Source organism: Nomascus leucogenys, chromosome 5 (assembly GCF_006542625.1).
Source record: "Nomascus leucogenys isolate Asia chromosome 5, Asia_NLE_v1, whole genome shotgun sequence".
In the NCBI taxonomy this organism is placed as follows: domain Eukaryota; kingdom Metazoa; phylum Chordata; class Mammalia; order Primates; family Hylobatidae; genus Nomascus; species Nomascus leucogenys.
The window spans coordinates 53,261,912-53,286,164 of NC_044385.1; the positions used below are offsets into that span (position 1 = coordinate 53,261,912).

The following is a 24,253-nucleotide window of genomic DNA, read 5'->3' on the forward strand; positions in this document are numbered from 1 at the left end:
ACAGTCTTCATGATACTTTCTACATTTTTTGGTTTCATCAAGTTGTGATCAGTTGTGATTAGACTGACAGCATTTCTTCCTCTTAATGCCTCTGACAAAAAATGTGTATACATGTGTCTTTGCGGGGAGGGTGAGAGGGATTGTCAACTCTGCCAGTTTCTTGTTTTCTGGAATTGGTTTTATTACAGGGAACTTCACCCAGTATTTCTGTGTAAGACACTTTTGATGTTACCTGTCCAAATGTGAAGTTTATTTTAGATTAAAATAGATAATATATATCACACATCCACTTATCCGAGCATATGTAAACCAAAATACATCACAAAGCACAGAAAGCAAATTGGAGTTTCCCTTCTATCTTGCACCTTTACCTAGCAGGGATAACCAAACCAGATCCTACATGAGGACCACGTGAGGGCGCCAGAGTCCACCCTATATTAAAACTGCCTGTTAAAGCTTAATTCGTGTACTGTTTTATGGCTCAGAATGTAGTCCATCCCCATGAATGTGAGCCGGAGAATACGTGTTCTGCTGTTGTTGGATGAAGTCATCTATATATGTCAATTATATCCAAGTGGATTGATGGTGCTGTTGAGTTCAAGTATGTCCTTATGGATTTTCTGCCTGCTGAATCTGCCCATTTCTGATAAGGAGACTTCAGCACCTTTTCTGATATCAGAAAGATATCATAGAAGTCTCCAACTATGATAGTAAATCCATCTATTTCTCCTTGCAGTTCTATGGGTTTTGCCTCACATATTTTGTCTCTCCATCAGGTGCATACATATGGGATATTGTTATGTTTTCTTGGATAATTGGCACCTTTATCATTATATGATGCCCCTCTTTATCCCTAATAATTTTTCTTGGTCTGAAGTCTGCTGTGTTTGAAATTAATACAGCTATTCCTGCTTTCTGTGACTAGCATCAGCATAGTATATCTTTATCCATTTACTTTTAATATCTATTGTGTATATTTAAAACAGTCTTGTTGTACACAATATATAGTTGGGTCTTGTTTCTTGATCCACTCTGATGATCTCTGTTTCAAATGATGCGTTTAGATCATTGACACTCAAAATGATTGTTGATATAGTTGGTTTAGTTTTGTTACTGGTTTCTATTTGTTGCCTTTGTTCTCTTGTTCTCTGTTTCTATTTTTTGTCTTCCATTCTTTTCCTGCCCTTTATTGTTTTTTTGTTTTGTTTCTTTCTTTCTTTTTTTTTTTTTGATATGGAATTGCACTCTGTCACCCAGGCTGGAGTGCAATGGCACAATCTCGACTCACTGCAACCTCTGCCTCCCAGGTTCAAGTGATTCTCATGCCTCAGCCTTCCGAGTAGCTGGGACTACAGGCACCCGCCATCATGCCCCGGTAATTTTTGTATTTTTGTAGAGACAGGGTTTCACTATGTTGGCCAGGCTGGTCTTGAACTCCTGACCTCAGGTGATCCGCCCACCTCAGGCTCCCAAAGTGCTGGGATTACGGGCATGAGCCACCGTCCCCGGCCCTCTTTATTGTTTTAACTGAGCATTTTATATGATGCAATTCTCTCTTCCTTATTAACATATAAATTATAGTTCTTTTTTTCACTTTTTTCAGTGGTTGTTCTACATTTGCAATATCTATTTGCAGCTAATCTAAGTCCTCTTTCAAATAGCACTATACCACTTTACGGGTACTGTGAGTAACTCATAATAACAAAACAATCCTAGTTCCTCTGCTATTTTTTGTCCTATGCAATCTGTTTCTAGATTCACTCTTTCAGTGCTAGTAAAGCCATATACCTTTCACTCATCCTTTCCTGACCATAGGAGTTGAGGTTTCTCCCTTTTCAGTGATCCTGCAGTCTTGCACCACTTCTTAGTCATGGTTTTTCAGACATGCATGGGGGTTTTCAGATTACAAAACACTGTCACATGCATTACACCATCTGATTTTCAAAACACCTCTCTCAGAGATCAGGAAGTCATTTATGATCATTTTATACATGTGGACACTGAAGGTCAGTGATGTGACTTAACTTCCTGGGTCCAAGACACCAGCTGGTAAGTAGCAGAGGCTGGAAAAAGCAGAACGCTGGCTTCCTAATAGTAGATTTCATGAAACTCCACCACCTACTTCTATATGCATACACCTTGGGTGCATAGCTCTTGTACTTATTTAAAATTCCAAAGGACCATGTACACTGGAAGCATCCATCAGCATTTTAAAATTTAAATTATGTCAGCAACAAAATTTCTAGGTAGTTTAGTTTAGGCTGTTTCACATTTGGAGGTTATTGTGATAACCTCAGTAATTTTTTGTTTGCAATTAATAGTGTCTGGGATTGTTTATAACGGTAACTTAATCAACATAGGCTAACTAAAACAACATTCTGGTAAGAAGAGGGCCAGTACTCCCAAGGATGACACAAATTCCTAAGCATTGACAATGGATTGCTTAACTTTCTGGGCATGCTTCTCTCCTAAAAATAAAATTGTAAGTTTTATCACATCTCTGCACCTGACGGGTTACTTCCCGGTGCCCAAGAGATCAAATATTAATAACAACTCTTGCAGGACTTGGTTCTACTTTATTTATTTATTTGTTTACTCTTTTAGAGAAGAAGGAACACTCAAATAATGAATGTAAAATGTCTAGTGGCAGAGAAGGGTGAACCGGGAGTTGTCAGGAATAGGCTGGAAAAAACAACCAAGACTGTCACTTCAAGTGATATGTTGCCAGTGAGTCTAGGCAACCAAGAAGACTACTGGGGAGCCCAAAAATAATAATAGAAGAGTTCTAATTGAAGATGTTTACCTACTTGAAGTTAAGAAAAAGGAAGAGATGTGGCCTCAAAATTTCCATAATAATTATAATAGGTGTTATTTTGTACTAAACACGTCACTAAAATGCGAACTGTAAACATATCTACTGTCCCTTCTACCTGCAGCGGTTACATTGCATGTTCTGGGGCTTCCCTTGCTCTTCTAATCCCCAAGTGCCTGGCATGCATCTGTCTTAAAGTATGCTGTCAATTAAGTGCATCATGATGATGGCGGTGTTGGCTTGGGGTGGGGGACGAGGACAGTTCCATGCGGGGCAGTTGTCAGGTAATACCTGCATCCCTAGGACTGCTTGTCTAAACACCATTGGGAGCAAAGGGCAGAGGTAATGTTTCGGAGATAGAAATGAACTCGGGGACAGGCCCTGTGTTAGACACTCGACAGGCTTTATGCCACTGAGGCAGCAACTCCACAGTGCAGAGATACCAGTGTCCCCATTTTACAGAAGAGCAAACAGACTTAAGTGTTCTAACTTGCCTCACAGTTAAGTTTCTAGGACCAGAACTCAGGTTTGTCAGATCCCCAAGTCCCCATTCGCTAGGATCAACGCCACGTCTTGGCTGTAGCCAGCCTAGACGGTGAATACACAAAGGCAAGGAATTTCGTGCGGCACCCGCTCAGCATCTGCGCCTTCCTCTGCGCTGGTCACGACTTAAGCCCCTGCACTTGGGAACTCCACGCTTACCCAGAAGCAGCGAGGGTCTCCAGTGAGCAGAAGGATCCTACACCCGCCGCCCTGCCGGGTCGCGCGCTCAGCGCACCCATCGCGCTGCCTTCGGACCCGGGCTCGCAGAGCAGCGCAGCCCAGCGCAGCACGCGAGTTCTCTGCGGGGCCCTGGGTGAATCATCCGCCCGGGCGCCTCCCCACGCCCACCAGCGTCTCACCCCAGGCCACCGGCAGCGCGAACAGCACCACGACCGCCAGCAGGGATACTCCGCAGCAGAAGGGCAGACCGGGCGCCGGCGGCCCGACAGGCTCCGGGCTTCTTGGAGAAGAGGCCCCCATTCTCCCCAAGCACATCTACAAACCAGATTTGATCTCGAAGAAAACTGAAGTAAGAGGAAAAGCGCAGCGAAAATAGGCGCGACCAATCCTTGTGCTCCGCGCCCAGAGTATGGGGAGGGCTGCGGGGTTCCGGGACAAAGTGCTTTTGACCACAGCTTCCCCTTCATGGGCGAGGCCGTGTTTACTCCCCATTTGCATTGTTTCTAACGAGTTTCGTTGGCAGAGCCCACCTTGCTGACCCAGGTGCAGCAGCAGAGCTTGACAGTGTTTGGGCTTCCGATGGATCCCGCGTGCGAGGCCCTGCGCTTCCAGACAAAGGCGGTGGATGATGGCAGCTCGCCTCCAAACACCCTGCTTGACTTTTCCTCTTCGCAAGAATGTGGTGGGAAGGTCAGCTAATGAAATGCCTGCTCTCTGTGTTGAAGGGCAATTGCAGGCGATGTGTACAGTGTACAGGGAATGTGAAGAACCAATTTCCTTATCCTGAATTGAGACGTCGTGCCATTGTAAGATTTTTTAAAAGGGAGGGACAATTAGATACACATTTAAAAAATGTAAATCTGTGTATAGTATGGAAGGTAGATTAGAATAGGGCAATAATGGACTGGGAAGACCAGTCAGGGAGCTTTTGCCGACGTCCAAGTGAGGTTTGATTGCGGCCCTGACTGGGTGGATAAAGCGAACAATTAACAAAGATATTGGAGATGGAATGAACAGTTGCTCATGTATTGGATTTTGGTTACTTCCTTTCTTAAGGTTGGTGGTGAGAAGAAAGCAATCAAGTTAGCCCCCTTGCGGTAGTTTGCTGAGAATGATGGTTTCCAGCTTCCACAATGAGAACACATGGACACAGGAAGGGGAACATCACACACCGGGACCTGTTGTGGGGTGGGGGGAGGGGGGAGGGATAGCATTAGGAGATATACCTAATGTAAAGGACGAGTTAATGGGTGCAGCACACCAACATGGCACATGTATACATATGTAACAAATCTGCAGTTTGTGCACACGTACCCTAGAACTTAAAGTATAATAAAAAAAAGAAAAAAAAGAAAAAAGAAAGAAAGAATTAAATAATTAAGTTAAAAAAAGGAAGAAAAAAATAATATTTTATCTTTTTTATTGGGAGTGGCCTGTCCTTCTGACATGTACTGCCTGTCTGTAGGTATGCTATTTTGCTACTTATCCTGGGTTTTTCTCTTAAAATAATTTTGAGTTTAAACCTTGATTTTGTTGTTGTTGTTGTTGTTGCTAATTTTATGTTAAACTTGTTTTCCTTAACTATTAAAAGGAGACATGATTCAGAAAAAAAAAAAAAAAAGAGTTAGCCCCAGGATTAGAAATGAATGGTGGTGCTACTTATTGAAATAAGAAATATGGATGTAGGAGTGACAGATTTAGGGCAGAGGGTTAAGTATTCACGGATGAATATATTCCTCCTATCTATCTGTGATCCTGTGCCCTTTAACCAATCTCTCTCCATCTCCCATTGTCTCTCCCTTCCCCAGCCTCTGGTAACCAGTATTCTACCCACTACTTCTATGAGATGAGCTTTTTTAGAGTCCACATATGACTGATATCATACAGGATTTGTCTTTCTGTGCGCATTGGTTTCCATTAGGCTTTCTCCCAAAATTCTAGTGGAAGAAATGCCTACTTTGATCATATCACTTATCACACTTTTTAATACATCCAGTGACTTTTTTTAAGGATTTACTATCATCATTTCAAGTTATTCTCAACAGAGTAATGGGAGTAGCAGCCAGATTGTAGTAGGCTTAGGAAAAGAGAAGAGGAGAAGGCTCAGTTCCCCAGTTTTACATCACATGCTATCAGAAGGTGCCACGCCTTACCACTTCTGCTTGTATCCATCTCCTAGTATCTACTTTCTCCCCTCATTCCTTGAAGGTTTTAGCTCCTGGCTCATGGCCACCTTCTCCACTATTACTTCTGCCACAGTCCCTGGTGATTTCAACACTCATAGCATAGTATTTTCAAATCCCTGGCCTTCCAGTGCCTTGACCTCTTCTCTGCCTGTGGTCTTGTCCTCCACTCTCCTCTGACTCTAATGCTCATGTGCATGCTCTGAAACTTGTCACCTTCACTGCAACCCTCAATGATTTCAATGATCCCACTCTCTAACCACCAATCCTACTCTTCTCTTTTACCCTAGTACCGTTAAACTGAATCCAGCAATCTTTGTCTGTCTCAGTGCCTGCAGCCCATTGATCCTACCGCTATCTCTCTCAGCCTCTCACCCCCTTTGTGTCTTCACTTTCATCACTACCAGGTTAAATTCCATACTCTGTCATTACAATCACCATCTTGCACCCACCATTAGCTCCTTCACCCTTCTCTTTGTTTGTTATAGCCATTAGACAAAACAACATTCCTGGTTAGAATCAATTCTCCATTATTTTGCTCCCATACCTGTGAAACCGAATGTGGCTAGAAAAGACACACAGCCACAATGACTAGCCTTACTTTAGTAACAAATAATTTCAAATGGACCATTATACTTCTGCCTGACATTCCTACTATTGTTTGTCTAATCCATTTATTCTCCCATTCTCCTAAATGACTATTTCATATTTTTATTTTGACATTTATTTCTGACACCTTCTCCAACATTCTTAATTCCTGTGAATGGCTTTGTTTCTTTCTTTCTTGAGAAAATAGAAACAATCAAATAGATGTACAATTTTCTACCATCATTCCACCCAAATTCTTGTATTTGGCCCATGTAACCTCCTTCTCTCCTGTTAATATAGTTATACTGTTCACAGTCTAAGGGTGATCTCTCCACTTGTGCCCTAGATTCGATTTGCTCTCACTCACTCAAGGAAACCAGCAATTCTCACTTCCTCCAGCATTATCATACCCCTCTTTCTGCTGGATTTTTACCATCAGCTTGCAAACAAATTATTTCTCCAAGTACAGCAGGTGTATTTTTCTCTTCAGTTTTTTCCTCCCATTTAATATTCCTTTTGCTTAGAACGCTCTTTGCCCAGATATCTGTCTGCACGGCTACTACCTCATCTCCTTGAGTTATTTGGCTCAAATGAGACCTTCTTAATGGAGCCTTCCTTGGCCACTATTTAAAATTGCACATTAATTCAGAACTTCCTTTCCTTTTTGCCTGTTTTATATAGATTAAAAAATTATACTTATCATTTTTTCATTTTATTACCATCTGAAAATCTGCTTATTGTGTGTCTCTCCCACTAGAATAAAAGCTGCATGAGAACATGTCAGTTTACCACTGCCGAATCCCATGACCTAAAATAATGCTTAGAACAGAGAAGGAGCTCCATAATTATTACTTGAATGAATGACTACAGTGGTTGAGACAGCTAAGGTCAACACTCTTTCAGAAAATTTGGTGTAAGAGAGATAGTTTAAACGAGAAACATAGATGGTTTGGGGGAAGATTTGTTTTCAGATGGAAGTGAAGGTGGATATCTGTTGCTCTAAATGGGTCCCTTCCTCTGGGATTTGCCCCTAGATTTTTCCATTGGGAAATCCTCTCTTTTCCATAGTTCAATGTGATTCTGGAAGACTATGGTTTCTCTACCTCAATATTATTGACATCGTGGGCCAGATAATTCTTTGTTCTAGAGGGCTGTCTTGTGCCTTGGAGGATGTTTGGCAGTATCCCTGGTCTCTACCTACTAGAGGCCGGAAGCCCTTTCCTCCTCCAGTTGTAGTAACCAAAAATGTCTCTAGACACTGCCAAATGTCCTTGGGAGGGCAAAGTCATCCCACTTGAGAACCAATGAGGTGGACCAACCCTACCCCCATCTCCAAGGCTGGGCAGGCAACTCAGGCCTTACCCTGCGTTTATTTCACTGTCCTGCTCCTAGTTATTGCTTCCTTTGGGGGCATGTAACCCTATTTGGAGAATGAGAGCTATTGAACGGACTTTTGAAAGATTTATTGGACAAGAGAAGCTCTTTGTACTGAAAGGCTAAGCTGATGAGACATGCGCTTCGCATCATCAGTAAATATTTTGCCGGTTTTTAGGGAGTGTCTTCCAGAGAATGAAGCCAGCCAGGCAAAGCAGAAGGAGAAGATATTCCTGAAGGCACACTTTGACTATTCCTGTTTCGACAAAAGCCAGCTACACGCTTGGACTTTTCTGTCATGTGATTTAGTAAAATTCATTTTTGGTCTAAGCCAGTGTGAGGTGGATTTCTGTCACATGCAGCTCAGCAGGTCTTGGCTTCAGGAGTTTTGGAGGTGGAACGAAGGAGCCAGTGATGAGAGAGGGTCCAACTGAAGGAACAATATCCTGGAAAAGACAGAAAGGGATGAGAGAAAGATATAGGCTGTGAAAAGTAGAAGACAGACATGAGGGTAAGGGTGAGTGGATGTAGACAGGACGGAAGGTGGAGGGAGAGGAAGTTGAGAGAATTACCTTCGGATGTTTTCATCATCCCTTCATAGAAGGAATAATGAATGAATGTAGAATAGAGTAGATGGTTCGAGGTGAGTGAACACACAATGTGGGGAAATGAAAGTATTGCTGACTGTACACGAATAAAAGATGCTGAAGAGCATCCCACTTCTGGGTATGGATCCAAAAGAATTGAAGGCAATGTCTGAAAAGATATCTGCACACCCATGCTCATGGAAGCACTATTCACAATAGTAAAGAGGTGGAAACAACCTGATATGGTTTGGATCTGTGTCTCCACCAAATATCATGTCAAATTGTAATCTCCAGTGTTGGAGAGGTGCCTACTAGGAGGTGATTGGATCATGAAGGTGGATTTCTCGTGAACGGATTAGCTTGGTACTATATAGGGAGTGAGTTCTCACTAAATCTAGTAGTTTAAAAGTGTGTAGCACCTGCCCCCTCTCTCTCTTCCTCCTGCTCCCACCGTATGAGATGCCTTGCTCTCCCTTTGCCTTCCTCCATGGTTGTGAGTTTCCCAAGGCCTCCCCAGAAGGCAGGAAGAAGTCAGCATCATGCTTCCTGTACAGACCCTGGAACCATAAGCCAACTAAACCTCTTTTGTTTATATATTACCCAGTCTCAGGTATTTCTTTATAGCAATGTGGCAAGAAACTAATACAGAAAATTGGTACCCAGGAGTGGGTCATTGCTATAAAGATACCTGAAAATGCGGCAGCAACTTTGGAATTGGGTAACAGGCAGAGGTTGGAAAAATATGGAGGGCTCAGAAGAATGCTGTGTTCCCATCCAAATCTCATGTCGAATTGTAATCCCCAGCTGTTGGAGGTGGGACCTGGTTGGAGGTGATTGGATCATGAGGGTGGATCCTTCATGAATGGTTTAGCACCAACCTCTTGGTGCTGTTCTAGTGTGTGGCACCTCCCCGTTCTCTCCTTTGCTCCTGCTTCTGCCATGTAAAACATGCCTGGCTTCCCTCTTCACCTTCTGCCATAATTGTCAGTTTCCTGGGGGCCTCCCCAGAAGCTGAGCAGATGCCAGTATCATGCTTCTCATACAGTCTGTGGAACCATGAGCCAATTAAAACTATTTTCTTTATAAATTACTCAGTCTCAGGTATTTCTATATTGCAGTGTAAGAACAGACTAATACACAACCTAATATCTATTGACAGATAAATGGATAAACAAAATGTATAAACAAAATTGCATATACACACAATGAATTTCTTTCTTTCCTTAAAAAGGAAAGAAATTCTGACACATGCTACAACATTAATGAACTTTGAGGACATTATGCTAAGTGAAATAAGTCAGTCACAAAAGGACAGGTACTGTATGATTCCACTTATGTGAGGTACTGAGAGTAGTCAAATTCATTGTGACAGAAAATGGAATGGTGGTTGCCAGGGACTGAAGGGATGGGGGAATGTGGAGTTATTATATAATGGATATAGAGTCTTGGTTTTATAAGAGAAAAAGAGTTGTGATCTGCTTTACAACAATGTGAATGTACCTAACTCTACTGAACTGTACCCTTAAAAATGGTGAAGATGGTAAATTTTATGTTATGTGTTTTTAATCACAACTTTAAAAAACAACAACAAAAAAAGCTGAACAGCATACCTAGTCTAGGGGAAGGTAGAGAGTAAATTTGTGGTCACCAGTGAGCAAGGTTTTATTTTCTCAATAGTTTAAATGTTGGAACAGAGAAAATTAACAGCTATATCAAGGGTGATCAAGGGTGTGGTGGGAAAGGATGAGTGAGCCGGGGAAGGTATTGGCTCGACAAATATAAGAGAAAGTCTTGAGGGTGAGGAAATTGAATTTGTGGGTTGAAAGTTTGGCTAAAACGACCAAGGGATGGGATCCTGAATGAATAACTGTTAAATCATGGACTCTAAAGCCCTAAGACTCTCTGTTATCCAAGAGTTCATTGACTCCAAAAAAAAAAAAAAACAAAATAAGGCAAGTGTTGTATGTTTTCTTTACAATTACAATTTATTGAATGACTAATGTACACAATATTAAGTGAAATTTTACAAGCAACTAGAACTTATCACAAAACTGCTAAAGAAACATCCAAAGCTTGAATTGTACACAAAATCTCTAGGATTAAATCTTGATTCCCATAATTTAAAAAAACTTGTGCAAATTGGAATCACTGAGTGATTATGGAAAGGCAAAGTATATACAAGAATGTGAGAAAAACTCAAACCAAGTAAGGGTAAAAATGAAATGATTAACACCACCAGAGGAGGAAGCTACTATCAAAATAAAACCATACTTCCTAACAAAGGTAAGGCCATCATAACCCCAGAAAATGCTTCATACTCTATTTAGATAATTAAAAACACATTATAACCAAAAGCAGATAGTAACATTGAGTATGCTGATTACAAAAAGAAGATGATGGGTCTAGATACCAGGACAGCTCTTTTTAGTGCCTTCCTTAAAAAGGGCGAAACTTTTTAGAGCCATGTAATTGTTTATAGCCACGGCCTGGCTTCAGGCATCTCACAAGTGAGGCTTCAGAAAGTCCTTGAAGAATACATGGCAGTGAAACTGGGCTCCCAGCTTTACCATAAAGATGTTCTTCTTGAGAATAAGTGCATGTAGGAAGTGATCGCTTACGACATCATTTCATTGATCTTGAGGCCATATAAAGAGACTTGCTGATATTAGAGCAGTTTCTTTCTAATCAATGTTCCGCTGAATTCCAAGCAACGAGGCACACTGAAATACATCATTTCTGTTTAGGAGGCAGCATGAATAGCAGCAGTGCAACTCGAAGTTTAAATAATGCTAACATTCTCTTTACATACCAGTTACAGCTGGTATAACCAACAAAGCATCAAGTCTATTAGAAGATATCATTCTATTGAAAGGCCTTTCTTCATATAACGTGCTCTGGAACAAATAACTACATTTTATATACATTCATATAAACATGAATTAAACTAAATGAGAAATGAAAGTAATAATTTTTCTCATTCATATACTCATTCAACTAATATTTATGTGCTAGCTGTACTCTGTACCTCAACTGGTTTGGATTTAGAGGTTACTAGTATGGTCCCCCTGTCATGACTCACCAGCAGCAGGTTACCTTTTCTTCCTCAACTGCCATCACAGATTTTCTATACCTTGTTTATGGTATGTATTATTACCTATGATATTTATGGGTCCTATTTGTCTTATTAAAATAAATTCCAAGAGGACAGAGGTGGTATCTTTTTTATTTTATTTTATTTTATTTTGAGATGGAGTCTCGCTCTGTCAGCAGGCTGGAGTGCAGTGGCTTGATCTCAGCTCACTGCAACCTCCAACTCCCTGGTTCAAGCAATTCTCCTGCCTCAGCCTCCTGAGTAGTTGGGATTACAGGCACATGCCACCAAACCCAGCTAATTTTTGTATTTTTAGTAGATACGGGGTTTCACCATGTTGGCCAAGATGGTCTCGATCTCCTGAACTCGTGATCTGCCTGCCTCGGCCTTCCAAAGTGCTGGGATTACAGATGTGAGCCGCCAGTCCCAGCTGGTATCTTTATTTTCTAGATTATGTAGGAGAAAGCAGTTTAAACTCAAACATGAGCTTGCATTCCAACTTTGCCAGTGATTGACCCTGAGACCCTGAGACCTTGCCCAAGAGAATCTTTTAGCCTAGGTTTTCTTGGATATTATTTCTTCATCTTGGTATTATCTAGGGAGAACACCCACCTTTCAAAGTGGTACTGATGGCTAAGTAAGAGAGGGCATGAAAGACTGTCGTGTAATCCCTGGACAGAGTAAACCTTCAAATATTCATCCCCATTTTCTCATGGGAACCTCAGGTGCACATCTCATGTTGCCTGTCAGCCTTTCTGTACTCCCTATAATTCAGTCTTCAATTCTTAGTTGATGATTTAATGCCTTCCTTTTTCTTCTTAACTCTCTAATACCTCCTTTCCAAGCCTCACTCTCAGCTGAACAATTTGCTTTCTATTCATCGAGAAGACTGAATCATCGGAAGAGAACTTCCACACGTTCACTCCCCATCACAGGTCCCAACCTGCCTTCATCTGCACCTGCAGATTCTGCCCTCCCTCCTGTTACTAAGCCCATGCAGCTAGGAGCTCCTCTGCTTAATCTAGCTTACTCTCCTCGCTTAGCCAGACCTTGCTCAAGCAATTCTTCCCTCTCTTTCCGCCATCACCCTTTCCCTTTCTACTAAATTATTCCCATCAGCATGTAGGAATAGGGCATAGCTGCTATTTCTCCAATCTTAAAAAATATTTATATTGACTTTATGTTTTATTCTTGCTAGCACTTTACTTATTTGCTCCTTTTTATAGGAAAAAACCCCAGGAAGAGTTGTCTATAGTTGATAGCTGCAATTTCTCTCCTTTCATTCTCTCTTAAGCTCAGTCCAGTCAGGCTCCTGCCTCCTTCCTCTCTTCAAAAACCGTCTTGTCAAGTTCAGCAGCAAATTTTGTGCTGCTTGCCTATAATCCCAGCTACTCAGGAGACTGAGGCATGAGAATCACTTGAACCCAGGAAGTAGAGGCTGCAGTGAGCTGAGATCACACCACTGCACTCCAGCCTGGGTGACAGAGTGAGACCCTGTCTCGAAAAAAAAAAAAATTGTGCTACTGAATTTCAATGGTCAGTTTTCAGGGCTCATTTTCTTGGCCTACCAGCAACACTGGACAGAGTTGATCACTCCCTCCTCGCTAAAATTCTTTCTTTGCCTGACTTTAAGGTTCTTCTCTGGATAGTATCAGAGGCTGCTCCTTCACTCCTTAGTGGGCGCCTTCTCACTCCATGACTCCTGATGTTGGAGGATCCAGGGCTCAATACTTGGACCTTTTCTTTTTGCTAGCCTCTTTCACTTCTCCTCGGAGATCTTATTCAGTCTCATTGTTATGTATATCCACATGATGTCAAAGCCCAAATTTGTATCTCCAGCCTGGACCAATTGCCCAAAATACAGACTTGCACATCAGCTGTCTTCTTGCCAAGTCTGTTAGGCATCCACACTTAACATCTCCACAGTGGAACTCCTGATTTTTCTCCCCAATCCTGCTCTTTGCATTCTCAATCATGTTAAGTAATGGCAGTTCTATCTTTCCAGTTGCTTAGGCAAAAGCCCTCGTGTCATTATTGACAGGTCTCTTCCTCTCATATTCTGATACAAACTATCAACAAATCCTACTGTCACTGTCTTAAAAATGCATGCAGAATCTGGCCTCTTCTCAAAGCCTGGTGGTAGCCACTGACAATTTCTTGCCTGCATGATTGCAGCAGCCTCCTCATTGACTCCCATCTTCCACCCGTGGCTTGCTACAGTCTGTTCTTAACACAGCAGTTAAGGTGAATGTGTTGCTCCTCTCCTTAAAAGCTTCGAAATAAAAACCAATCTCTTTATCATGACCTAGCACACTTTATACAACCATCCTCTCCTGCCCACCATCCCATTACAGACTTTGTACGATCATCCTCTCCCCCACATCCCACCCCCATCTCTCTGATTTCATCTCTACAACTCTAGGCCACACTGGCCTCCTTGCTGTGCCACCAACACAGCTGGCACACACTGCCTTATGGCCTTTGCACCTACTGTTCTTTCTGGAATCCTCCTCCCCCATATGGCCACTTGGCTGGCATTTTTTTTTTTTTTTTGAGATGCAGTCTTGCTCTGTTGTCCAGGCTGGGGTGCAGTGGCACAGTCTTGGCTTACTGCAACCTCCACCTCCTAGGCTCAAGTGATTCTCCTGCCTCAGCCTCCTGAGTAGCTGGGACCACAGGTGCACACCATCACGCTTGGCTAATTTTTGTATTTTTAGTAGAGACAGGGTTTTACCATGTTGAACAGACTGGTCTCAAACTCTTGACCTCGAGTGATCTGCCCGCCTCAGCCTCCCAAAGTGCTGGGATTACAGGCGTGAGCCACCATGGCTGGCCCTGGCTCTTTACTTCCCTTGAGTTTTTTCTCAAATGACATTCTCTTAGTAAGAGCTTCCCTTGCGACCACCCTGTTCTCTTTATCCCCCTTGCCTGCTTTATTATGTCTCTATATAATGCCTATCATCTTATTTATTTTATTCTTAGTTGTTTTGCTATTTAGTTTAATATTTGTTGAATGGATGAATGGATTAAAAAATTGGAACATTAGTTGGCAAAATGAAGTAGGTAAATGAACAATTGCTATGCATGATTACTGAAGACTTGTGCAATAGTAAGAAGCATGTATATACACCATGAATGCTATGCTTATTGATAAATACAAGTTGAAGGAAATTTTATATGTAAATTAATATTTCCATTTCATTACATACCACCAGTTTGTCTTCTGATCAGCTTGCTGGGTTGTATGGATCAACAGAATATACTTCTCGTGCTTCTAAATGAAAAGCTTCTTTCTGGCTGGTATTTGTATAATAATTGCTAAACAGAAGAAGAAAGAAAAAAGTAATATCTTTACTCATTGACTATGTTTCAATGTAGCAGTTGTTTGCTTTCCATAATTCCCAACACATGGTAAGTACTTTTGTGGATGGTTTCATTTTTTAAAATTATACTGTAAGTTCTGGGGTACATGTGCAGAATGTGCAGGTTTGTTACATAGGTATACATGTGCCACGGTGGTTTGCTGCACCCATCAACCCATCATCTACATTAGGTATTTCTCCTAATGCTGTCCTCCCCCAGCCCCCAACCCTGTGAAAGGCCCCAGTGTGTGATGTTTCCCTCCCTGTGCCCACATGTGTTCATTGTTCAACTTTCACTTACAAGTGAGAACATACAGTGTTTGGTTTTCTGTGATTATTTCATTTTTATTGTTTTTATCCTATGAAGTGTAAACACTGTAACTCCATTTTTTTGGAAAGGCACATAAAAAATTAATGATCTAGGCTTATAAGTGTTCAAGTCAGAGGCTGACAATAGGCACCTTTACCCTAGGATCCAGGACGCTTAATGACTAACAACTACAACTTCCAAATTGAAGAAAAGAAGCAAAAATAAGTTCTTTTTAGATTTTAGATCAGATTTTAGAATCTGATCACAACTATACCCTTTTGGGACTCAATCTTCTAGTCTAACTTAAAAGCTTTAAACGAGTTTGAAGAGAATGTTTTTACTTTCCTTCTTCAAAAGCACACGTATTTCATTGTGCTTCTAAAACCACTTTGCCAGAATTACTAAAAGACAATAAAATGTGATTATACTACCATGTAGAGCTCTAAAATAACATAATACAAAATTACTGGGGAAGAAAGAATACTGCTAAGGACACTGACAGCATGTCACTCACTACAATATTGAAGAGTTCCGTGTATAGGAGATACGTTAAGAAGACTATAAAACAGTAATTTGTAGGTCAATGTGAGATTTAAGCTTTGTTACAATACCTTAGATGACTAGAAAAGAATAGCATAGTATCTTTCAAGTGTTTAGATGGCTTTTCAAAATATTTAATATTGTCACTAGACATTCATTTTTAAATGATTACTCATCTCATTTACAAAAAGCATTTCAGGCCATTCAAATATCTATATCAATTATTGGAAAATCAATTGAAGTGGGTTAGCAAATGGAAATAAAACAAATGAATGACAACTAGGAATCTGGTTAAACAGGTATGTTTGGTTCATATCAGTTGAGGCACTTAAGTATAGTACATGTATAATCATATTAATAAACAATAATTAGACTGGAATATTATAAATTATTTGCACTTGTAAGCATTCCCCAAATTTGCAAATTTTTATACACATGCATTGCTCTGATAGCAAACTCAGCAGCATGAAGGAAAGAGATAGAGACTGTATTTTCTATGTATTTACATTTCTAATTACTCTTGGCTGAAATTATCTTGTGACTTCCTATGAGGAAGGCCCTGCAAATGACATCCCTATTTTTTTGAGACCCTTTTCTCCTTGAATTCTGTGACACTACTCTCTCCTAGTTTTCCCTCTGCCTCTCTTCCTTCACTTTCTACCTTTTGAACATTACTGTTCTTCTGAGGGCTGTTCTCAACCCAATTTTTATCTATTCTGTTCTTTTTGGTCCCACAGCTTCCACTGTGATTTAAGCGTCACCCACCCGAGTCCAGACCCTTCTCCCAAGTCCTAAATCATGAGTACCTCAGAGTACCAGGTCAGAACCAAACTCCTCATCTTCCCCCACAAACCTGCCCCTCTCCTCTTTTAGTGAGTCAGGGAGTCCACCTCATCGCCTTCATGTGAGCCATTCTATGTGCCTCCTTCTCCCCACATCCAGCATGTCACCAAGTCCTGGAAATCCTGTCCTCTTGATAGCAAAGAACCTCTTATTAAATATTCTCATGGTCCTTGTGATTCTCCATAAGAAAAAAATACAGTGGCAGTATGTCTAAATCTTATTTGCCATAGAACACCCTTTTTTTCTGAAGTCATTCATGAAAGCAGGGTTGTGTGGTACACACTCTGGTAAACTCTACACTGTAAGTACACGCTAACTGTACAGCACAGCCAGAACCCCATAGGCAGGCCTCACCCTCCCGCCTCCAGCCTGGAACAAACTGCCCGGGTTTGTAGATACCCTCAGTACATAGTTTCAGTGCAAACCCTTCATGTCTGAGCCTATTCTAGGAATTACATAACTGAGCCATGGCATCAGATGGCACTGGTGGCAGGGTAAATGATAGATCCAGGGGACTTGGCATGCGAAAGAAATTTTGCTGGAGCTTTTTGGTGACATGTTTTAGGTGGCATGACTTGGTCATCTCCCCACTCGGAGCTACCTGAGAGTTGGTAAGACTTCATTGGATTATCTGCCCTAACACTAACATGTACAAAGAGTCACAAACCTATGCACACATAACTTCCGAGGCCAACACCTGATGGTATGCTTTGCTAAAAATGTATCCTTTGCACCTATCAGTATTCCACAGCTTCCACAAGATTTATGTGTCAGGGTTTTATTTTTTTTTTTAATTTAATGGCATGTCTCCACCTAAAGCTATACCACTTTTGCCTTCAATCACCATCATACACACACTATTTCCTAGCCATTTCAAATGGGTTATGTAGTTCTCACAAACATAATGGAAAGCCAAGCCTCTGGGCCTTTATTCAAACTGCTCTTTCTGTCTGGAATGCCTTTCTCTCCTTGTCTACACTCTCTTGGGGCTCACCTGAAACATCTCTTCCACGTTGAAACTTTCCCTGATTAAAACTCCCAAATATTGACCATTTGCTTTGCATCCTCACCAAATATCATATGATCCACCATGGCGACATTATTTTATGGTACTTGTTTAGCGACATGCTTGTCCTCCTTTACCAGGCTGTGACCTCCTTGGTGACAGAGGCCATATGCTACTAGGCTGTGTGATTCTAGCTTAGTATAGTGCTAAGACATAGTAGGCACTCAGCCGTTGTTGTGTAAGAAAAGAATGAATGGACGTGGTCATTCCTCTCTTCACATGACTTCTATTTCTCTAACATTACTGCTCAAATGTTTTAAAAGCCATGCATGTATATACTAGATAGAGCAACATATGAGAGTATCTACAGCAAATTGCTGACATCCACTAACTTAATATGTTGGACTTGAAGGCACCAGCAGTTGTGCAGTGGAAGAGACTATTCAGTTTCTTTATAAACAATTTAATTTGCTACAACAAGCATATTTACTTTTGTATTTTAAAAACTTATGCAAATATTTATAGTGATATAAAAGATACGTTTAAAGAAGGGAAACAAGACTTTTCAGTGATTTTAAATAGGGAAAAACAACTTTTATGACTAGAAATACACTTTTTGTAACATAGAAAAGAAAAAAGGATGCAGTATCATTTTTAGTGATAAAACACTGGAGGCTTTATATTAAAAATAAAGGTTAAAATATGCCAATATTCCCTAATATTACTGAAGATTTTCCTTAAAATTGTTCTCAGTGAAATGAGACAAAAACAAATAAATGAAAATGTATAATCAGTAGATATGAGGTAGAAATTATTTCTACCAATAATAATAATTGGTAGAAAATATAGTTTTCTACTTAGATGACTGGGTAACTCACTGAAAAGCTATTAGAATTAATGATTGTATAAAGATAGACTTTCCTAGATATCATTTGTAATTACTTATAAGACATAACCACAAATGATACTATTTATAAAGCAATAAGATACTTTTATGTCTATGTAGCTTATATAAGGTAATATATTAAATTTTAACTGAGATATAACAAAACATCTGAATAATTAGTCATCTGGTATTTCTGGAAGGAAATTGTGAATATCATGAAGAGGTCAGTTCTTCCCAAATAAATACGTAGGTTTAAGGCACTTCCTATCAATGATCTAACATTTTATTTTTCTAGGGTATGGGAGGTGTAGTTGTCTTGCAAATAATTCTATAGCCTATCTGCAAAAATAAATAGAAGAAAATTTCAAAATAGTTTTAAAGTGGGGAAACATATCTCGGAAAAAGCTATTATAAAGCTACATTTATTAATAGAGTAGCTCTGGCTCATAGAGACAGGCCGATCAGTGGAATATAATCTATCTTGCATATCTATGTCAGATATCTCTGACATAAGCCCCAGTGTACATAAGAATTGAATAGGCATGCTTCATCTAATAAAGAAAACTATGAACCAATGGTGAAGGGATGGTTTACTCAAAACAGGTTTTGAAAAAATTGAATATATAGGGAAAAAAAGTACAAGTGGGTTTACTTCAACTACCATACCATAAAATAAATTCCTAATGGATTCAGATGTTTAAAAATAATTTAAAATAATATGTAAAAATATATCTAATTTCTGGATAAGAAAACATAACATACCAAAACATAGAAATGTAGTAATACAGTTAATATTAAGTAATCATGAAAATGACTAAGGGAGAGAAAAGATTACTTGATCAAATGGAAAGACCTAGTATGTTTCTGAATGAGAAGACATTACAGAAAAGATGCCAATTTCTAACAAATTAATCTATAGACTTAAATATAATCACAATTGTTTTTTGAAATTACAAATGATTCTAAAAATCACCTATAGGAACAAACAGAAGATAATATTGAGGAAAGTCCTATAAAATTGTAGTGTGAATTCTTGCCTTACCAGATATAATAACATAAAGGTATTAATTCAACACAAAGTGGTTTGTAATGGAACAGGCAAATCAATGAAGCAGGAAAAGGGGTTGAGAAACAACATATCCAGGTACATTAACTATTACTAAGAACAAACTTTCTGGCAAGTCATCTGACAATAGTTATCAAGTATATTAAATGCTCATGCACTTATCTTTAGTAATTCTGGAAATCTATTCTAAGGAAATAAGTGGGTATGAAAAAAGGTTTAGCCAAAGGTGTTACTCCTATCTTTATATATTATTAAAGTAAATTTGGAAGGAACTTAAAACACATAAATACATACATAAATACACAGAGTAGAATAATATGCTATTTAGTAACTGAAAACATGACTTAAAGACATAAAAATATAAACATGAGTCTAAATGAAAAAAATCAAGACAGAAGATGAAAATGACAAAATTTCAGTTTAAAGAGAGAAAAAATATACGAAAAAGATCAGGTAGGAATACACCAAAATATTTGCAGTTGTTCCCACTGGGATTTTTTTTCCTATTCTCTAGATTTATTTACAATATACTATCTGAATAAACGTTGTTCAATAAAATAAGCTAAGTGTTTGATATCTCTTAAGTCCTACAGAAAGGGCTTCCTTTTGTATAGCACGAGATACTTCATTTAGTTATCACATTGCAGTATTTATTTCACATAACTTGTGCTTCTGTGTTTAGTTTCAGACAAGAAGCCAAAACCATTTGTGCATGTTGGTCAAGCATGTATTTGCATTTGAACTTACCGTTCTCTGTGTTTTGATACCATGTATAAGGTAACAACAATCAAGAAGGCAAGAAGTATCAAACCCGCAGTAATACCTAGAAGAAAAATCCAGCAAGTATCAAATGCCAGAAGACTATCACCTACATTGTTCTGACTGATTGTAGGGCCTATTGCTAGTGGTGGGGAAAATGTTATGTGACTCATACTTAACTCTTCTTGGACATAAATGCTGAATTCCTGAATAATCATAGTTGAGCTTAAGGTTTTTCTAATTTGATCCAGTCCACGTTTAATCTAAAGCACCAAGTGCATGACCACAAGGTTCCAGTAACTTTCCATTGAGTTTTTCTGTTCCTTTTAGTTTTATTAGTAACAATCTTGTCACTGAGGTGACGAGAGAAATCTCAAGAATAGAAATTAGGAGCACAGGACACCAGGTTCTTATAATTTTGCATAACAACATTTAACTCTCAGCTGTGAAACATATTTTGCTACAGCAGAAGAAGCCTGCCTATTTCAACAGACCAAATAAAGCCAAACACCAACAGTTAATAAAAACTAAAATATCAATTTAAACAGAAGAAAGTGCTGGTTGTTCAAATAATTTATCCAACTCTATGCCAAAGTGACATTTTGTAATGTGACATGTACATTGAAGTATCTTTAAAACACCAAAAAGAGAACATTCTCTATGAGTTAAATATATCATCAGATAGGATATAGGACCTCTAGCATTACATATTTTAAAAAAATGTTATAAGAGCTTTTCTTCAAGTATTTAAGAAGACTTACCACAAAGGACAGGAGCAAGTGAACCTAAAAATAGTACAAAATCATGAAAATGATTATCAGTATACTGTCATAATTCAATGTAGCCCCATGTTTCATGGTAATGTCCCAGAAATCAACACTCTAGCTCCCTTCCAAGTCGACTTAAAAGATGTATTGGGGCCAGGCACAGTGGCACATGCCTGTAATCCTAGCACTTTGAGAGACCAAGGTGGGAAGATCACTTGAGCTCAGGAGTTTGAGACCAACCTGGGCAACATAGTGAGACCTTGTGTCTATTTTAAAAACAAAAACAAAAACAAAAAACAACAGATAAAAAAGATGTATTGGAACCTTGAGTTATCCCACTTGTTTCTTACGTAACAACTCACTGGCCTTTTTTTTTTTCACTCTAAGTAGATTGGGGGAGTTCACCAATGACAAAACCAATATACTCAACTTTATAATCAGATATTTCTCAGATTAGAATGCAAATATTAACTGTAACAACTAGTTATTTAATCTATTTCTGGAGTTCCCTGTCAAATTGTAAGCACTTATTAACTCAGATTCAGCATGTAGGATGGTCTATGCAGCAACTCCTTTCAAAATGTCAGGTTGCTTGTTTCACATTTTTGATCCTTTTAAATTAGTGTTTCTCTCTATTTTCTTTTCTTCACCTTCTCCATCCTAAGGAAGCTGTGTTTTTTCTTTTCCTTTTTCTTTTTTATTTTATTTTATTTCTTAGTTTTTTTTTTGTTTTTTTTTTTTTTTGACAGGGTCTTACTCTATCGCCCAGGCTAGAGTGCAGTGGTGCAATCACAGTTCACTGCAGCTTTGACCTCCTGGGCTGAAGTGATCCTCCCATCTCAGCTTCCCGAGTAGCTGGGGCCACAGGTGCACACCTCCATGCCTGGCTATTTTTTTTTTTTTTTTTGGTAGAGACCAGGTCTCACTACATTGCCCAGGCTGGTCTTAAACTCCTAGGCTCAGGCAATCCTCCTGCCTCAGCCTCTCAAAATTCTGGTATCACAGGCAGGAGTCACAGACCTGGCCAAGCTGTGCTTTTTCTAGAATAGACCACTGACTTCAAGTTCCTCTGTAATTATACAACTGGTCACAAACCTATGTCAATTTAAAACCCAGGACTCTCCACATTGAGGGAAACCCTCACTCTCTTCTCTCCGTTAGCCAGTTACAAGTGGTGGTGAAACCCTTGGTACTTACGGGATCTGCAAACCGCCAGGGGAGGGTTCCATTGGTGATCCGATTGGCACTGGCTCTGGGGACTGCCTTCCAGCACGTACCCATCTTCACACTCCAGAGTTACAACAGCTCCATACTGATACATTTTCCTTGGTTCCAGCCCTTTCTGGATTCCATCAATATCTGCTGGTGAGCTACAGTTTACCTCTGAAATTAAAGAAATCTAATTCAAGCACAGTCATATTTTGGCCTTTTACCAAGAAAGCAGAGATTTCCCTTAATAGAAAGATTTATAAAACCAACCTGTTTCACTCTCAGTAAGGAAAGCTGCACTGAAACAGGATAAGACAATATCCTACACACAATCTTTTACTGTCAGCCCTCTATCTCAATAACCTTTGGGTAATTTAAGCAAGATTATATTTTTGTTTTTTGCTTCAGTTTCTATCCAAACAGTGATGGATAATTTTAATGGCTCTTGGAGAAATGGTGAGGGCTGAATGGGTAATATTATGAAGTATTCTGTATTACTGTTTTTTTTTTCTGCTTCTAGTTTTACTCTCTAATTCTTCATACATGTGCATGCTTTCTCATTTCTTTCTTCTTTTCAGTGTAGTCATCAATAGTGTGAGTGATATGGTTTGGCTGTGTCCCCACTCAAATCTCATGTTGAATTGTAGTTCCCATAATCCCCATGTGTCATGGGAGGGACCTCGTGAGAGGTCATTGGATCATGGGGGTGGGGTTTCCTGTGTTGTTTTTGTGATGGTAAATAAGTCTCATGAGATCTGATGGTTTATAAAGGACAGTTTTCCTGCACATGCTCTCTTGCCTGCCATCATGTCAGATGTGCCTTTGCTCCTCCTTCACCTTCCGCCATGATTGTGAGGCTTCCCCAGCCATGTGGAACTGTGATTCCATTAAACCTCTTTCCTTTATAAATTACCCAGTTTCGGACATGTCTTTATTAGCAGTGTGAGAATGGATTAACACAGTGAGATCTTGGATTTGAAGCCTGGCTCTAGTACTTCCTAGATGTGTGACTTTGGGTAAGTTCCAAATCTCTCCATGCTACTGAAACCTCATCTATAAAACAGGGATAAGCATGGCACCAACCTCATGTGGCTCTCATGAAGACTAAATGAGAGAATGCATGTAAGGTGCTGTGCACAGTGTCTGGCATAGAGTAAAAAGCGTTCAACAAATACTAGATACTAATTTACTGGTCATATTTCATATGCACTGTTTATGATAATGAAAATGACTTTCTGAAAGTTTTATTAAAAATGTACCCATAATCCCACCAACACTCAGTAAATATTCTCAAAAGATTGCTGTGCTTTTTATTGGTACTTTATCAAATACACACTTAACATAACTGTAACTACAGTGTGTAAATACAATCTGTGCTTTGGTTGTTTAATTTACAGACATAACTCCAACTTTTTATGTGTAAATGACTACACAAGTGGTCATTCACCAGATAGACTACAGCCTGAGACATTTTTTCTTATTTTGAGATATTTAGATTAATGACTATATTAATCTAATTAAAGCATTTAATGTAATGAGGCAGTTAATTCATTTCTTTGGCTATTTTAAGTTGAAAGTACCCAACTGAATATATCTATTTGGCACAAATTTGATATAAAAATAAGAATTAAAAAATAGACAAAGCACCTTTACAATGAGGGGGGGGTTGGCTCCAGGTTCCGTCATGTGTGCAAAGAAGGAGTGCCTCTCCCACCAGTAGGTAGCCTTGGTCGCAGCTGTACAGGATTGACATTCCAGGGGAAAACCGGGCTATGTTTCCACCAGTATGGTTCCCGTTGGGGGTCTTAGGCGGAGGTTGACACCCTATGAAGGCTTAGACACCAATAAGAAAGGGTCTTTAACTCAGCACAGAGGAACACATAGCCTGCACTATCTCTGGGTGATAGTGATTCAGGAAGGCCAGAAGCAACAAGCCAACTAACTGGTATCCAAAAACATTCATTCATTCCACCCAGACCAGCAACACTGGATGGAGATTTGCATTTCCTACTGATAGCCAATATGATTTGAAGAAAAGTGTTAAAAAATAAGATAATGAAACATTAATGGATACAGTTCACAATGGTAATCCATCAGCCAACAGTTTTCTTTTCTTTTCCTTTTAAATAGCACACATGGTTACACCT

The 24,253-nt window shown here is 39.6% G+C and overlaps 2 protein-coding genes across 4 annotated transcripts in view; both read right to left on the reverse strand.

Annotated features, from left to right (window-relative positions):
• CR1 (complement C3b/C4b receptor 1 (Knops blood group)) overlaps positions 1-3,850 on the reverse strand; it is a 145,516-nt gene extending 141,666 nt beyond the window's left edge. Inside the window, 1 exon segment of the mRNA XM_030813081.1 lies at positions 3,715-3,850. Within this exon segment, the coding sequence (XP_030668941.1) occupies positions 3,715-3,850 (136 nt within the window).
• Positions 3,851-10,226: 6,376 nt separating this feature from the next.
• Positions 10,227-24,253, reverse strand: part of CR2 (complement C3d receptor 2) — a 35,640-nt gene continuing 21,613 nt past the window's right edge. Inside the window, exons 15-20 of one of the 3 annotated variants that reach the window (XM_003272989.3) lie at positions 23,754-23,939; positions 22,095-22,280; positions 20,892-20,915; positions 20,119-20,194; positions 14,568-14,676; positions 10,227-10,987 (exon numbers count right to left, since the gene is read on the reverse strand). In XM_003272989.3, the coding sequence (XP_003273037.2) occupies positions 14,586-14,676; positions 20,119-20,194; positions 20,892-20,915; positions 22,095-22,280; positions 23,754-23,939 (563 nt within the window). In that variant the 3' untranslated portion in view covers positions 10,227-10,987; positions 14,568-14,585. The remainder of the gene's footprint in view (positions 10,988-14,567; positions 14,677-20,118; positions 20,195-20,891; positions 20,916-22,094; positions 22,281-23,753; positions 23,940-24,253) is intronic. The other 2 variants (XM_003272988.2, XM_012506813.2) reach the window with 2 other exon arrangements.